Source organism: Procambarus clarkii, chromosome 1, assembly GCF_040958095.1.
Source record: "Procambarus clarkii isolate CNS0578487 chromosome 1, FALCON_Pclarkii_2.0, whole genome shotgun sequence".
Taxonomy (NCBI): Eukaryota; Metazoa; Arthropoda; class Malacostraca; order Decapoda; family Cambaridae; genus Procambarus; species Procambarus clarkii.
Window position 1 is genome coordinate 17122831 of NC_091150.1, and position 18792 is coordinate 17141622.

Below are 18792 nucleotides of genomic sequence, written 5' to 3' on the forward strand. Positions count from 1 at the left end.
AAATTTAAATTATGCAAATGGAATAAAAGTAAAAGCAAATGACAATACAATAAGTGACAAATGAGGAAGTGAATAATAGAAAATGGTGGATAAACAAGAAAGAATAATCTTAAAATTAAAACCTTTTGAATGGAAAGGCAAAGCTATAGTTCACTTTGGTACAAAATCAAACTCTCATACAGTAACCGTTCACGTTCTCTTAAGTGATACCTGGTTGATGGGGTTCTGGGAGTTCTTCTACTCCCCAAGCCCGGCCCGAGGCCAGGCTTGACTTGTGAGAGTTTGGTCCACCAGGCTGTTGCTTGGAGCGGCCCGCAGACCCACATACCCACCACAGCCCGGTTGGTCCGGCACTCCTTGGAGGAATAAATCTAGTTTCCTCTTGAAAATGTCCACGGTTGTTCCGGCAACCTATCTGGCCCAATATTTAACAACTATAGTTTTACTACCCTACTGACTCCCAAATACTTACTCAACTACTATGCCCCAATTCTTAATTACAACCAGTAGTTTATACATATCACAATTTAATCGTACCGCCGGCAGTGGTGCAAACACCGGTAGCCACTAGTAGCTGACTTGTGTGTACTTGTCTCTCTAAAGCCTTGTTTCTCTCTGCGTAGACCACCCTGGTCCAACCCGTTCTCGCACTTTCGTATAGTCAATATTGACTTATTAAATACGTGCATATGTGACATACTAAATTATTGTGAATATTTTAGTTTACCTTGAAAAGCTTCATAAAAAACACTGACCTTACCTAACCTTCTTAGTATGTTAAGATAAGCATCTTATTGCTTCGTAATTATAATTATTACTTAACCTATTATAGGTATAGGTTAAGTAATAATTGTAATTACGAAGCAATAAGATGCTTATCTTAACATAGTAAAAAGGTTAGGTAAGGTCGGTGTTTTCTATGAAGCTTTTCAAGGTAAACTAAAATATTCACAATAAATTAGTATGTCACATATGCACGTATTTAATAAGTCAATATTGACTGTAAGAAAGTGCGAGAATGGGTTGCCTGGTCATAACAGCATCACATAATATATACATGGAAGGTACTGGAGGGCCTGGTTACTCCTGTAAATTTCCAAATTTACACAGTAAAATTGTGTGTAAAATATAAATATACTAGAGAAAACGATATGGAAGGAAATGCAGACTAGAACCAGTGAAGAGCAGAGGTGCCATAGGCACAATCAGAGAACACTGTATAAACATCAGAGATCTGCGGCTGTTCAATATCCTCCCAGCAAGTATAAGAAATATTGCTGGAACAAAAGCAAAGTCTTCAAGAAAACTTTAGGCAGTTTTCTGCAAGAAGTGCCGGACCAACAAGGCTGTAATAGATATGAGGCCTGCGGGCCGCTCCAAGCAACAGCCTGGTGGACCAAGTTATCACAAGTCGAGCCTGGGCTCGGGGAGTAGAAGAACTCTGAGATCTCAATTCAGGTACAATCCACTCATCCTACCCGTCCTCACTGCCTTCTCTCAGACAATTTAATATTAAGAAGCACTGAAACAATTGTGTGAGTCTCTCAGATAGTCTTTCCTTTTCTCTCTTCTCTTTTCCGTTTGTGAATGTTCTTTTATTCTCCTTTTATTCTTCTTCCCCCTTTCATCCCTGCCTTCGTTCTCCCCCTTTCATCCCTGCCTTCGTTCTCCCCCTTTCATCCCTGCCTTCGTTCTCCCCCTTTCATCCCTGCCTTCGTTCTCCCCCTTTCATCCCTGCCTTCGTTCTCCCCCATTCATCCCTGCCTTCGTTCTCCCCCATTCATCCCTGCCTTCGTTCTCCCCCATTCATCCCTGCCTTCGTTCTCCCCCATTCATCCCTGCCTTCGTTCTCCCCCATTCATCCCTGCCTTCGTTCTCCCCCTTTCATCCCTGCCTTCGTTCTCCCCCATTCATCCCTGCCTTCGTTCTCCCCCATTCATCCCTGCCTTCGTTCTCCCCCTTTCATCCCTGCCTTCGTTCTCCCCCATTCATCCCTGCCTTCGTTCTCCCCCATTCATCCCTGCCTTCGTTCTCCCCCATTCATCCCTGCCTTCGTTCTCCCCCATTCATCCCTGCCTTCGTTCTCCCCCATTCATCCCTGCCTTCGTTCTCCCCCATTCATCCCTGCCTTCGTTCTCCCCCATTCATCCCTGCCTTCGTTCTCCCCCATTCATCCCTGCCTTCGTTCTCCCCCTTTCATCCCTGCCTTCGTTCTCCCCCTTTCATCCCTGCCTTCGTTCTCCCCCTTTCATCCCTGCCTTCGTTCTCCCCCATTCATCCCTGCCTTCGTTCTCCCCCTTTCATCCCTGCCTTCGTTCTCCCCCTTTCATCCCTGCCTTCGTTCTCCCCCTTTCATCCCTGCCTTCGTTCTCCCCCTTTCATCCCTGCCTTCGTTCTCCCCCTTTCATCCCTGCCTTCGTTCTCCCCCTTTCATCCCTGCCTTCGTTCTCCCCCTTTCATCCCTGCCTTCGTTCTCCCCCTTTCATCCCTGCCTTCGTTCTCCCCCTTTCATCCCTGCCTTCGTTCTCCCCCTTTCATCCCTGCCTTCGTTCTCCCCCTTTCATCCCTGCCTTCGTTCTCCCCCTTTCATCCCTGCCTTCGTTCTCCCCCTTTCAACCTTCTCTCAGAAAATGTGTTGTTAATTGGCATTGAAACAATTGTATGAGTCTCACATATTATATTATAACCCTACAAACTCCATGGGAATCACACAACATATTTCACATCAAACTCTGAAGATGGTCTTGGGGGGGGGGGGTTCCTTTATAATTTCTAATGTTTCTTAAAGCATTTAACTTAGATCTATCTCGATCAGTCTATGTCCATCCCATACCCCAGACTATTCCCACTGCAAATTTGGGTGAGACTAGCCCCAAGCATCTGGCCTCTAACTTAGGACAAACAGACACAGACATAATCTCTTAGGGTTCCATCTTAATGTACACGTGAAAGTACAGTGGGCTGTCAGTACATATTTTGCCAAGTGATTTATGCATTCTTGCACAGCCACTAACATGGATATTTTCCCAGCAAGTCATAACGCTAACACTAACTTCGCAGAGAACTCGGTTACAAAATAATATTAGTTTATATCATGATGATAATAGATTTTATTGTTGAATTTCTACGCAAGTTATAATAGCACAAGACGAGGTACTGTAAGAAATTTGTTGTGGAACTCTGTTATTCTTTTAAATAAAGTATAGATTAGGCAGTATTTTGCTTTATTAAGAAGGAATTTCCATATATTAGGTCTCTTTATTTCCGGTATAAGCCTAACATGTACTGTATGTATAACGTGGCTTCCTGTCCCTTGACGCAGTGAATTATATACAGAGAGAAGTGTAAACCGCTTCTTGGTGTGTGTAAACTGAGAATTTAGTACTGGACTATGTTCAAAAATAAATTATATGCTTTCAAATTAAAACTTAAAATGTTTATTCAGGTAAATGTACATACATAGATGATGAGTTAAAAACATAATGTTGGATTTATAGATAGAGCTAGTATGTACAATACCCAAAGCCACTAATACACACAGCGTTTCGGGCTAACTTGACTTATCAGTAAGCTGCTGGAGCAGCTAAGTTGCTTGATTTATATGGCACAGCTGCAATAGATAACGAATCAGACCTGCTTGTGTCTTGTCAATGTGTTCAATGGTTGTCAGTCCTCGACCCGCCAAACACACACCGAAACTACGACGTTGGTACAACGTTCGAACAAGTTTTAACACCTCCTAACCAGTTATAACAACCAATATAGCAAGTTGTAACAACGTTCTAATACGTCATAAACACGTTAAGCCAAGATGTAACAACTTTATTACAAGTTGTAACAAGCGGAAAATAGAGACAGTTTCGGTTTGTGTTTCCAGGGTATCACCATTCCCATTTGTATTTCAGGTGATCGGTGGTTCGTGTCGTGTCTGGGATGTCTCCACCTGACGAAGGGCCTCTTCTACCGGGTCGTCCCCGCGGACCAAGACTTTGAGACAGAGTCTGGCTACTGCGGTGTTTTCAGGTAAAGGCATTAAATACTAGTCTTGGACAGGTGTAGAACCCACCTTGATCTTACTGAAGCATATACACTGATTGATACTTGAAGAAACTTGGGGTAAATTATATTTACCCCAAGAAATAGCCTAAACTACTGTATCCCTTTGAGATGTATTTCTTTCTTCTCTCAATAAACATACTTGAAGTTGAACTTGAATTATATTAATGCTCCGGGCATTATGTATTATTTTTCTGCTGATGTTTTAAATATGGAAATTTAGCAGGTTGATGCAGATTAGATGTAGAATCAGTATTACATCAGGTGTAAACGAGTTTTGGACGTGTTTAGATTCCGCGTGTGGTGGTGCGGAGAGTGGAGGGAGGTACTGGTTGATGACCGCCTGCCCACTGTCAACGGTAAGCTGGTGTTTGTCCACTCCCAGTCCGTCACCCAGTTCTGGCCAGCTCTTCTCGAGAAGGCTTATGCAAAGTAAGTGGCTTTGTCTTGCTAGTCATTATTGGTTTTCATTACTTTTTTAATGTGCACCAAGCAAAATATTATTGAGCAGCATGGATGCATCACTGGCCTTTTATTGTATATGGTAATCAGTTGTTGGTCATTAAATTTCAGTGAAAAATTTATAGTACCTGTAGTTGTATTTAATATGTCTTAAAAGACCAAATGCATTATGATATCAACAAAACAGACTTCATTGCTGCTTACAGGGTAGGCAAAATGAATCCAGCACGTCAAAATCAAAAAACATTTTGCCTAAAACTATCTACTCATTCCGTAAAATCCGATCTTGTCCAGGCAGCAGTAGCCTCTAACAAGGTGCACACCAAGGAGTGCCAAGCTGGCGGGGACAAGGCAGGAACTCCTCAGCCATCTGCCAAGCTGGCGGGGACAAGGCAGGAACTCCTCAGCCATCTGCCAAGGTGGCGGGGACAAGGCAGGAACTCCTCAGCCATCTGCCAAGGTGGCGGGGACAAGGCAGGAACTCCTCAGCCATCTGCCAAGCTGGCGGGGACAAGGCAGGAACTCCTCAGCCATCTGCCAAGCTGGCGGGGACAAGGCAGGAACTCCTCAGCCATCTGCCAAGCTGGCGGGGACAAGGCAGGAACTCCTCAGCCATCTGCCAAGCTGGCGGGGACAAGGCAGGAACTCCTCAGCCATCTGCCGCAAGTCCGTAAACAAAAAGAAGGAACGATCCATCAGTGCTATGTTAAAGATGGCATAATAAAAGTGAGGGAGGCTCCTACAGAAAAAACTTTTGTGATATCGAGTGTGGATAGCCTCAATAAATTCCTCTCCCGATGTGATTTGTCTGAACTGACTGAGCCTATCTCTGCCTTGTCTTAATTAGCCGCTTGTTGCCTAGTGCAGGCTGGGTAACCTAGGTTACATTGTTACCTAGGTTACCTAGCCTCTGCATACTCCCTTGCTCTCCGGTGGTTCATTGTCTGAAGCGCGGGGCTTCTCTTCAGTCCTTGGCTCTTTGGGGCTGGTCGCTTCTAGTGACTTGTCTGCTGGTTTTCTCAGGGGTTTGGATCTCCATGCGGTTCATATCCAGGGAGTGTCCAACGTCCTGGCGACAGCCTGTCTTGGTTCATTCCTCTGTCTACGGAATGGATGGTCGATGCCAACTCCTTCAGAGGTGGACCTCTTCATGTCGCAGTGGTCTTGGCATCTCCTGATATATGTGGCACTCATCCTTGACTGCGGAGCTGTCGCGGTTGACGCCTTTCGGCAGGACTGGTCGAGGTGGGATTACCTGTACCTCTTCGGGTCCAGCTGTTGCCTTGGATTCTGGGTCGTTTGGAGTCTTACCACGGGAGTCTTGTTCTTCTGGCCCCTTGGTGGCCGCCCTAGCTTTGGTTTCAGGTGCTGCTTGCTTGGTGTCCAAACCTGGTGTGTTTTCCGCAGCTCCGCCTCTTTCAGCAGATCAGACCAATCCGGTACACGGCTGATTTCGTCTACTCCTCCACTCTTTGCGTCTGGTCTTTTTGACATGGGTATATCACCGCTTGTATGGTGATCAGGTGGCTTTTTTTATGGTGTCCCACCTGCGAGCTTTGTCTCGGCAACAGTATGAAGTTTCCTGCTGTTCTTGTCGCCATTTTCTGTCCCTTCATAGGTTGTATTCTATTTCTGATCAAGTTGTTTTGTCCTTTATATCTTGGCTTTTTCAGGATCGTTATGTAATGCCGAATACTGTCACCTCGTATCGTGTGGCGCTAGCGGAGCCGCTCCAGCTTGTGTTTTGGGTGGATGTCACTTACGCCACATTCTGTAAGCTTTTTCGTGCTTTGTTTCACCTCTGGCCTGCTCATGCGCTGCCTGAGCCATCCTGAAACTAGGATCGGGTGCTTTCTTTTCTGTCTTCTCCTCGGTTTGCGTTGGCCCCTTTCGCTCAAGATTGTTTTTCCAAGTCCCTGTTTCTGTTGGCATTGGCCTCTGGGGGTCGGGTTGGTGAGCTTCATGCTCTCCTCCGGTGCAGGGGTCTCTGCTACTTTGGTCCTGGTGGTCGGTTTGTTCGGTTGCAGCCGTCTCCCCTTTTCTGGTGAAGAACGAGAAAGCGGCTTTCCGGAGGGGCCCCGTGGGCCATTGATGCTTGGTTGGTCAGGCCGGTCACACTAGCTTATCAGTATTCAACCAAAATGTCAGATAACTTGTAAAATATCTTGATGACATCAATGCGCCACTTGAAACAGTGGGCTCTAAACTATCTTTCATTATTTTAACAGAAATATGGCTAAGTAAAGACCATACCCAAATAAACAACTTAGCCGGATATACAGCCATTCACTACTACAGGCCTGATAAAAAAAGGAGGTGGTACAGGTGTCTATTATCAAGATAACTTTACTTGCATAAGTGTTATTAGCAGTAGAGATGACTACTGTGAATATACCTTTGCTCAGTTCTGTCAAATCCCTTAAATTGTCAATAACTATTGGAGCTATTTATAGATTTCTCAATACTAATACAACTGCATTCTCTGATAATATAAGGAACCTAATCATAAACAACAAACTCAACAAAAATCACATCATCTTAGGAGGAGACTTCAACATTGGCCTTTGTCAACAAAATAGCCCCTAAGTCGAATACTTCCTAAACAGCATGAACGCCTGTATGCTCATCCTCACAATCACCAAGACCACATGACTTACTCAAACATCTGTTACAACCCTGGACCACATATAGACTAATATAACAGCCCCCCCCCCTTGTCTCTGGTATAATCACTGACAACAACTGATCACTATCCTACCGTCCTCTCAGCAAACAAGGACATAACACCCTCAGTTACCAATAAACATACCTGTAGACTACACAGCAAAGCAGCAATAACAAGCCCCATAAATGCACTTCCCAATATAAACTGGGAATCTGAATTCAATAATACACAGGATATAAATTCATTAGGTGACATCTTTCTCTCCAAAGCTCTAAGCCTCTACAACACTCACTGTCCTCTCCTCACCAAGGAAGTAACTTCCAAAAGAATAAATAAACCTGACTCACAAGATTGTGAGTCAATCGACTCAAGTCGATTGACTCACAATCGACTTGAGAATGGTCCAGGACGGATCGAAACGTCGTCGTCCCTTCAATTTCTAGTGTGTGGTCTGGTCAACCTGACTCACAAGTGACATACTTAAAGCAGTCATCAAGAAACATGAATATGAAAAAAAACATAGGATTGGCCTAGTTACAAAAGATGTTAAGTGATACTCATCAATGCTTACCAGTATAATTATAATAGCCAAACTTTCCTGTCATGAGAATAGATTTCAAGAAGCCAAAAGAAATATTAAAAGTACATGGAAAGCCATCTCTAACATCCTAGGGCCTAATCAACAATCACATAACAAGCAGATAAAACTCTCCAAAGATGGTTACACACTTACAACAGACTTCGATATTGCAACTGAATTCAATAGCTTCTTTTCATCAGCTGGTACAAACCTTGCCAGAAAAATCCCAGAGACCCAGACACATGTTATTACATATCTCACCGGCAGCTATCCTAACTCTCTCCTCCTTTTACCAGTCAGCCTGACAGACATTATATCCATAATTCAATCACTTGAAACCAAAGCTGGGAACATTAGTGAAATACCGTCCATAATATATAGGAGTGCTGCTCCTGCTCTTGCACCACCCATAGCTCTCCTATTTAACAAATCTCTAGTGTCATACTTTTTCTGATATCCTTAAAAAAGCAAGAGTAATGCCAGTTTATAAAGGAGGTGAGACAGCTGACATAAACAATTACAGACCAATATCAAATCTACCTATACTGCACTACACACAGAAATCACAATAGCGTGATGTATCAAATGAACAAATCCACAAGGGCTGTGACGAGGATTCGAACCTACATCCGAGAGCATCCCAGACGCTGATTTAATCGACTGAGCTACGACATGGTAAAAGAACTGCAACCAGAAATTCTACTGAATTTACTTAGATCCTGCAGCCTCTCCGAGACACAAACAAGGATTTTACACAGTGAACGTAGATTCTAATCCTCGACACAGCCCTTGTGGATTTGTTTTACCTGCACTGTATTGTTTTAAATATTTGAGAAAATAATTTACAAACAGCTTTTTTCCTACCTTTTAAAACTCAACATACTAAGTCCCTGCCAGTTTGGCTTCCATTCCCAAAAGAGTACCAGTGATGCCATTATTAATATGCTTAATATAATCTACACAGCCCTTCACAAAAATGAGTTCCCAATGGGCATTTTCATTAACCTGAGAAAGGCCTTTTGATACTGTAAACCATAACTATCTCTTACTTAAACGTTACCACTATGGTTTCTGAGGCCTTGTTAGGCCTTGTTGACAAGACCACACACTAGAAATTGAAGGAACGACGACGTTTCGGTCCGTCCTGGACCATTCTCAAGTCGATTGTGATTTGTCGATTCGATTGTCGATTTTAAACTTGTTAGGCTTTGTTCTGGGCTATATTCGTCCCTATCTCAGTGACAGACGTCAATATGTAGCCATCAACAACATAACCTCCCCGACTCTACCATTAACTGTAGGAGTGCCACACGACAGCATCTTACGACCTTTCCTATTTCTTATATACATCAATGATCTGCCTAATGTCTCTGATATTCTTAAACCTATACTATTTGCTGATGATACTACCTTCATCTATTCTGATCCCCACATTAAATAATATTGTAAATAATGGATTAAAAAAAGTCAACTCGTGGATTTCTACCAACAAGGATAAGGGTGACCCCCCTAGGGTCAACACTTGCATCAGAGAAGCTCCAGCATATTTCAACAATCCAAAGTATTGTAGTACAGGTTGATGATAGTGAGTGGTGTCCCAGAGAACATAAAGGTATAGTGCTTTGGAAAAATAGGTGAGATAACAGGAATGTGCTAAGGGAAGGGAAAAATTGGATGAGAAAAAGATGCCCCTAGTGTTTACAGTGCAGAGAAGAACATTCAAGATGGCGGCCGGCAAGAGGAAAAACAAAACAGAGCTTGATTTTGTGGGATTCAGTGAAGAAAGCATTGATATTAGCAGTCTACACAACAAGTTGGTAAAATTAGATACTATTGTGAACTCTCATGTTGAAATAAGTAGTAAAATGAAAGAAAGTAATGACCATTTAAATAGCAAAGTTTTATGTCTTGAGGGTTTAGTGAAAGACTTGCGCAAGGATAAGAATCAATTGGAAACAAATTGCAAAGCCATGGAAGAAGAAAATAAACTCTTAAAAATAGCTTTGGAAGAAGTTAAAGGAAATTTAAACATAAATGACTACAATAGGTTAGGTAAGGAAATTCAACAGGGGAAATAACTTTTGTCAGCACAGATGGAGGAAGTTACACAGGGAATAGAACAGTGCAAGAAAGATATGCAACTCACTTATGCACAAGTGGCCAAGGAGAAGGAAAAAATAGAAGCAGCAGTAAAGGAAGTCAAACACTGCAGCAACCAAGATAAAACAAACATTAGGCTAGAAGTGAGGAAAGAATTGGCATCTAACCCGAAGTTGGTGCAAAACACAGTTGATCGGAGTAAGTCCCTGATCATTTTTGGCTGCAAAGAAAAGGAGATAACATCTAGGTCAGAAAGAGCTGTAGAAGAAGCGAAAGTAGTAGATAAAATTGTTGGCCTCGTGGAAGGTCTTACAACCATAGAGAATGTGTGCGACTACAGGAGAATAGGCAGGTACATAAAAGGGAAAGATCGACCTTTGAGGATCACCCTAAATGGTGCCAAACAGATGGAAGAAGTACTAAGGAATGCTAGAAAATTACAAAGTGATGAGGATGGGAAAGTGTGGTCGTTAAGACGAGATCTTTCAAAAGAAGACAGAGAGAAGCTGAAACTGAACCTGCCGAGGCAAAATGTTTAAATGAGAGCAGGAATGAAGAAGAAATCCATTCTTTTTTCTACAAAGTGATAGGGGTAGGCAGACCAGTAAAGTGGTACATAAAGGCAAACCAACAAAATCATTAGAGAGAGGGGGAGTGAAGAATAAGGAGAGGGGGAACAAGTTCCTGAAGATTGCATACACCAGCATAGACGGAGTGAGAGCGAAGATACTGGAGTTAAGTGATGTAATACAGCTGCAGACACAAGACATTGTTGCACTCACAGAGACAAAACTTGAGATGGTATTTTAAATGAGGTCATATTCCCAAGGGGCTACTCAATTTGGAGACGGGACAGAAAAATTAGGAAAGGCGGTAGCGTTGCTGTGCTGGTGAAAGAACACCTAAAGGTGAACGAAATAGTGACTGCCAATCCACAAGAAGTTGACATAATAGCACTAGAGATCTGCCATGAGGATGATAAACTAATGATCATAAATGCATATAGTCCACCGCCAAGCAGCACATGGTCAAAGGAGGAGCTAGATAGTAAGTGCAAAGGTCTTATAACAATAATAAGAGAGATTATAGCAAGAGCGGATAATGATAGATCACGACTGTTGATAGTCGGCGACTTCAACTTGAAATCCTTAGACTGGGAAGCATATGAAGCTAAAACAGAAGATTTTTGGACCTGAAGATTTGTAGACCTCATCCTGAAAACATTCTTGTATCAACATGTTAAACAAGCTACGAAGATGAGGGAAGGTTACCTTAAGGTGCTTCCGGGGCTTAGCGTCCCCGCGGCCCGGTCGTCGACCAGGCCTCCTGGTTGCTGGACTGATCAACCAGGCTGTTAGACGTGGCTGCTCGCAGCCTGACGTATGAGTCACAGCCTGGTTGATCAGGTATCCTTTGGAGGTGCTTATCCAGTTCTCTCTTGAACACTGTGAGGGGTCTGCCAGTTAAGCCCCTTATGTGTAGTGGAAGCGTGTTGAACAGTCTCGGGCCTCTGATGTTGATAGAGTTCTCTCACAGAGTACCTGTTGCACCTCTGCTTTTCAACGGGGGTATTCTGCACATCCTGCCATGTTTTCTGGTCTCATGTGGTGTTATTTCTGTGTGCAGGTTTGGGACCAGTCCCTTAATTATTTTCCACGTGTAAATTATTATGTATCTCTCCCGCCTGCGCTCAAGGGAGTACAGATTTAGGCTCTTTAGTCGGTCCCAGTAATTTAGATGTTTTACTGAGTGGATTCTAGCAGTAAAGGATCTCTGCACGCTCTCCAGGTCAGCAAGGGAAGGGGACGTTCCCTCCATGCTTTTTTTCTTTTTTGTTTTACCTAGACATACTAGATTTGCTATTTACCTGGAAGGAGGAAGAGATATTTGACATTCAGTTCCTTCCTCCCTTGGGAAAAAGTGACCATATCTTTTTGGGGATAAAGTATGCAATGTGTTATAATCTGGAAGAAAATATGAAGGTTGAAGTAGTTGAAAAACCTGACTTCAGGAGAGTACATTATGGCGACCTTAGAATTTTTTTTAGTGAGTATAATTGGACAGACTTGTTGCTTGGCAAGAAAGTGAATGAGATGTATGTCAAGTTTTGTGAAATATATGATAAAGGCACAAAAAAATTTATGCCAAACCAGAGATGCAGAACTAGGAAACAGGATTGGTTCAACAGAAATTGCGAGAGGGCCAGAGACCAAAAGACACAAAAGTGGAATCAATACAGGAAGAGGCCAAACCCCCAAACATACCAGCGATACAAAGATGCGAGAAACAACTACATGGCAGTGAGGAGAAAGGCAGAAAGAAATTTTGAAAAAGGGATATCAGACAAATGTAAAACAGAACCAGGTCTATTCTATAAATTCATAAACAACAAATTGCAGGTAAAGGATAATATTCAGAGGTTGAAAATGGGAAATAGATTCACAGAAAATGAAAAGGAAATGTGTAAAACACTAAACGAAAAGTTCCAAAGTGTGTTTGTACAAAATGAAATCTTTAGGGAACCAGACACAATAAGAATTCCAGGGAACAACATAGAGCACATAGAGGTGTATAGAGATGAAGTGCAAAAAATGCTCAAGGAGCTAAGTAAGAACAAGGCAGTTGGTCCAGATGGAGTTTCACCATGGGTTCTGAGAGAATGTGCACCTGAGCTCAGCATTTCACTTCAAGTGATTTTTCAAACATCCCTGTGTACAGGAGTTGTAGCTGATATGTGGAAAAAGGCTACGTAACATAGTTCCAGTCTACAAAAGTGGAAGCAGGGAAGACCCCCTTAATTATAGACCTGTATAACTGACAAGTGTAATAGTCAAAATATTGGAAAAAATAATTAAAACTAAATGGGTAGAACACCTGGAGAAAAACAATATAATATCAGACAGGCAGTATGGTTTTCGATCTGGAAGATCCTGTGTAATGAACTTAATCAATTTTTATGATCGAGCCACAGAGATTTTACAGGAAAGAGATGGTTGGGTTGACTTCATCTATCTGGACCTAAAAAAGGCTTTCGACAGAGTTCCCCATAAGTGGTTGTTCTGGAAACTGGAACATATTGGAGGGGTGACAGGTAAGCTTCTATCATGGATGAAAAATTTCCTAACTGACAGAAAAATGAGGGCCGTAATCAGAGGCAAGGTATCAGATTGGAGGAATGTCACAAGTGGAGTACCACAGGGTTCAGTTCTTGCACCGGTAATATTCATTGTCTACATAAACGATCAACCAGTGGGAATACAGAATTACATGAACATGTTTGCTGATGATGCTAAGATAATAGGGAAAATAAGAAACCTATATGATTGTCAAGCCCTTCAAGAAGACTTGGACAAAATAAGTATATGGAGCAACTCTGAGTTACCTATGTGCTTTAATATACCTGCAAATTTCTCTCATTTTTTTTCTTGATATGTACTTGCTATCATTTTTATAAATTTTGCAAGTATTTACCTACTAAAAATTTTCTTAGATTAAGGACCTGCCCGAAAAGCTGCGCGTACTAGTGGCTTTAGAAGAATGTAATTACAGTACTATGCTATGTATCCTCACAATCCCAATGTACTTTCTTGATATATATATATATATATATATATATATATATATATATATATATATATATATATATATATATGACAATGTCAGACCACGGAGGAAAAATGAAACAGGAATTTCCTTAAGTACTTTCGTATATTAATACATCTTCAGAAGGAGTCCTACTGTAGATGTATTAATATACGAAAGTACTTAAGGAAATTTCCTGTTTCATTTTTCCTCCGTGGTCTGACATTGTCATATATATATATATATATATATATATATATATATATATATATATATATATATATATATATATATATATATATATATATATATATATATATATTTATATATAAATAAATAAATAAAACACTTGGCAAATGGAATTTAATGTGAATAAATGCCATGTTATGGAATGTGGAATTGGAGAACATAGACCCCACACAACCTATAAATTATGTGAGAAATCTTTAAAGAATTCTAACAAAGAAAGGGATCTAGGGGTGGTTCTAGATAGAAAACTGTCACCTGAGGACCACATTAAGAACATTGTGCGAGGAGCCTATGCTACACTTTCCAACCTCAGAATTGCTTTTAAATACATGGATGGAGAAATACTAAAGAAATTGTTCACGACTTTTGTTAGACCAAAGCTGGAATATGCAGTGGTTGTATGGTGCCCATATCTTAAGAAGCACATCAACAAAGTGGAAAAGGTGCAATGACATGCCACAAAGTGGCTCCCAGAACTGAAGGGCAAGAGCTACGAGGAGAGGTTAGAGGCATTAAATATGCAAAAACAAGGAGATAGAAGAAAAAGAGGCGATATGATCACTACGTTCAAAATAATAACAGGAATCGATAAAATTGATAGGGAAGAATTCCTGAGACCAGGAACTTCAAGAACAAGAGGTCATAGATTTAAACTAACGAAACAAAGCTGGCGGAGAAATATAAGAAAATTCACTTTTGTAAACAGAGTGGTAGACGGTTGGAACTAGTTAGGTGAGAAGGTGGTGGAGGCCAAAACCGTCAGTAATTTCAAAGCGTTATATGACAAAGAGTGCTGGGAAGACAGGACACCACGAGCATAGCTCTCATCCTGTAACTACACTTAGGTAATTACAAACTCACATTAAACATAGCAAAGACCTACTACATTTTATTTTGTAGTAAATCTTCAAATCAAATTCAGCTTCAGATAGACAATGTTAACATTAGTAATAAAACTGAGGGAAAGTTCCTTGGCCCATACATGGACAAGAGACTGAACTTCAGCACCCACATACAACACATAGCCAAAAAAGTCTCAGAAACAGTCGGTATACTCTCTAAAATCAGATACAGTATTATGTTCCCCACTCTGCTCTACTCTCATACTATGCGGTAATCAATCCCTATCTTACATACGGTATCTGTACATGGGGTTCAACCACTGCAAATAACATCAAGCCCATCATCACTCGGCAAATATCTGCTATCAGAACTGCAACAAACTCTGTTTTCAGACAACACACCGCCCCTCTGTTTAAGGGACTTAACATGCTAAACATAAACTCCACACATTCTCATGTGCTCTTTACATGTACAGATCTGTGTTCCTAAATGCTAATCTTGATCTGAAACTTTTCCGTGATAGGTGCAATAGAACCCATGAGCACCCAACCAGAAATAAATATCTCTGATATTCCCAGAGTGAAACTAAATCTGTGTAAATACTCCATGCAGTCTCCGTGGTGTAGTGGTAAGACACTCGCCTGGCGTTCCGCGAGCGCTATGTCATGGGTTCGTATCCTGGCCGGGGAGGATTTACTGGGCGCAATTCCTTAACTGTAGCCTCTGTTTAACGCAACAGTAAAATGTGTACTTGGATGAAAAAACGATTCTTCGCGGCAGGGGATCGTATTCCAGGGACCATAGGATTAAGGACTTGCCCGAAACGCTACGCGTACTAGTGGCTGTACATGAATGTAACAACTCTTGTATATATCTCAAAAAAAATAAAAAATAAAAAATAAAATAAATACTCCATGCAAATGAAAGAACCCAGTCTATGGAACTCACTCCCTAATGATTTAAAAAATTATCCAACTATGACCTATTCAAAAGTGAAACCAAAAAATAAAAAAAATCATCCCTATAGTTTCCTACCTTGTGCTTCAAACTCTCACTTTATCTTGAGCTGCCCACTTCGTCAATATTAGTATTTAAGACATATATTTTCACCAGTGTAATCACCTCTCAATTTATATTATAGTTATTTGTTGATATAAAACCTTGCTACAATGTACCTTTTCATCTTACCTGATATGTTAGATTCCAACCCGTTCTCGCAAATTTAATAAGTCAATATTGACTTATTAAATATGTGCATAGGTGACATACTTAACATAATAGTTTCCCTTAAAAAGATTCATAGAAAACACCGACCTTACCTAACCTACTTAGTATGTTAAGATAAGCATCTTATTGCTTCGTAATTACAATTATAACCTAACCTATAATAGGTATAGGTTAAGTAATAATTGTAATTACGAAGCACTAAGATGCTTATCTTAAGATACTAACAAGGTTAGGTAAGGTCGGTGTTTTCTATGAATCTTTTTAAGGGAAACTATTATGTTAAGTATATCACCTATGCACGTAGTTAATAAGTCAATATTGACTTTACGAATTTGCGAGAACGGGTTGCAGATTCAGGACCTGCCCGAAATGCTATGCATATTAATGGCTTTGCAAGAATGTAAAAATACCAATCTTATGTCATCTCACAATCCCATTGTACGTTCTTTTGCATAAAAAGTGTTATTATTACTATTATTTTTATTATTATATTTCAGACTCCATGGGTCATACGAAGCACTGAAGTATGGGACGTCCCTGGATGGCCTCTCAGATTTCACTGGTGGGATTGCCGAGTCAGTGAGCCTGCGGTCAGACCCAACCACGTGTGGACGACTCTTGGCCAAACTACTTGACCTAACCTCCATTGTCACTGCCGTTGTCACTGCCCCTACACATTCCAAGGTGCACTCAGAGAAGCTTGCCAGTGGCATTGTCATGGGTATCAACTACAGAGTCTACTGTATTGAGAAGGTTTGTTCCTCTAACCATAATCAACAGTCTTTTTGTATAAACTGTTCAATTTTGCTTTCTCAAATTATTTTAATGTTAGACACTAATGTGTTGTTTGGTTTTAGTATTATGTAAAGTAATGGTACGGCTCTATGTAGCTCCATAACTAATGACCTTGAGTAATAATACAGTATATTGGAGTTGTTGATAATATGGTTTTAAAGTGTGTGTTTATCACAGGTGGAGCGCTACAGTGGGGAGCAAGTGACCTTAGTGAAATTACGAACGCCACTTGGAACAAGCGCAGAATACCTCGGGGCGTGGGGTAGGGCTGCACCGGAGTGGGATGAAGTGCCACCCCATGAAAAAGAGAGACTCAACCTCAAATATATGCCTGATGGAGAGTTTTGGTAAGGACATGAAAATCTTTGTCATAATGCAAATTTTACACCTCTGCAGTTAAAGGAGTTTAACAAAACACAAATTAATGCAGACTTTTCTGTTCAGTATTAAAATAAATAAAAAATACTCATAATAATAATACACAGAGAGTAATCATACTAATATGATGAATAAACCAGAAGATCCATAGAAGTTGTAATAAGGATTCGAACCTATGTTGACCAGACCACACACTAGAAATTGAAGGGACGACGACGTTTCGGTCGACTTGAGAATGGTCCAGGACGGACCGAAACGTCGTCGTCCCTTCAATTTCTAGTGTGTGGTCTGGTCAACATACTTCAGCCACGTTATTGTGACTCATCGCCTGCATTCGAACCCATGTGCTGGACATTCCAAGGCACACACCCCAGACAACTAGGTCAAGACATGGCTTGTGGCCTGATTGTCTAGGGCGTGTGCCTGGGAATGTCCAGTGCATAGGTTCAAATCCTCATCACAGCCCCTATGGATTTTCTCAATAGTAATAATAATAATGAGAATGATGATATTAATAAAAATTGTAGGATGTAATGAAATGTCTTTCTGGGAAAGCCTCAAGGTGGCTTCCTCTAGCTATCTTACTGAGATTGCTCCAATCTACCAGTCACGTCAAATACAATTGGGTTCATTTGACCTACCGGGTGCCAGTGCCAGAACCTGACCCCCTCACACGAAGCACAGGGAGCAGATGGCATTCCACTATTTCACTGGGAAAGCATCCAGAAAGTCAGCGAAGCTTTATAGACAACTGCTGGGTTCACAAGACTCAAAAGCCATAAACTCCCAAATAACTCGCACACAATTCAAATTAAACAAAACACTCAAAACTAGCTAGAACTTGTAAGTACTGAATACCATTATCAGGCGGGTCAGAGCTTAATCTGGCATCGGCTATCAGATCAGTTCAGGAGCAGATAAAACATTGCAATGAACATGGAAAGCAGGGAGAGAGATAGGGATCCACTGGTGCTCTACCAGAAAGAGCCGTTTCATTACATTCAATTATGGTTTTCTGGGGGAGCCGATGGTGAGCACCTGTAGCTAAATACCCACAAACAAACAAAAAATTGAGAGACATAACAGAGGAGGCAAGGTAGCAGGCACTAAGACAAAGTAGAGACCAATGACTGAAAAACACGACCCAGGAAGTGGTGTGGTTGAGGTAGACTCCATACACAGTTTCAAATGTAGATATGATTAGAGCTCAATAAGCTCAGGAATCTATACACCGATTGATTGACAGTTGAGAGGCGGGATCAAAGGGCTGAAACTTAACCCCCACATCCACAATTAGGTGAGTATAATTAGATGAGTTCAGGACTAAAGAGGACCAGAGACATTACCTTGCCGCCATGACTCCTGTTAGTCTGCCAAACCCCCCCCCCCAGCCCAAATATCCTCCTAAGATATATTCATAATATTAGAAAAGACCATCGCGAGTACAGCATATTTGTGAATATCATGGGGGCCTTGATGACACTGTGGAACACCTGAGAAATATGAGGCTAGAAACAGGGGACCAAGGAGACCAAATCAACTCGAAGCGTCCACTGAAGCCGAGGTGGTTGCATACATGTAGCGACGAATTGCTGTCACCGGACACAACAAATGATGTATCCCTGGCCAAATGAACCAAGCATCAGTAACCAAAGAACCCTCCGGAAACCAGCCAACTCCTGATTTACCTGGTTTACCTGAAGGCCACTAATCCCAGTAGCCTCAACGAGGACAGGAAGCCAGCGGCTTGTGGAAAGTCCCCCCCCCCACAATTTGCCTTGATGTTCTTTCCTGGGTATATTTAAAACTCCACACAGTTTTGGCAGTTACGGCTTTGGTAGGTAGGCGGTTCCAT

The 18792-nt window shown here is 41.5% G+C and overlaps 1 protein-coding gene across 1 annotated transcript in view; it reads left to right on the forward strand.

Moving 5' to 3' along the window:
* Positions 1–18792, forward strand: part of LOC138360686 (calpain-C-like) — a 151947-nt gene that overhangs the window by 13890 nt on the left and 119265 nt on the right. Inside the window, exons 2-5 of the mRNA XM_069320333.1 lie at positions 3906–4023; positions 4348–4488; positions 16262–16517; positions 16737–16906. Coding sequence (XP_069176434.1) covers positions 3906–4023; positions 4348–4488; positions 16262–16517; positions 16737–16906 — 685 coding nt within the window. The remainder of the gene's footprint in view (positions 1–3905; positions 4024–4347; positions 4489–16261; positions 16518–16736; positions 16907–18792) is intronic.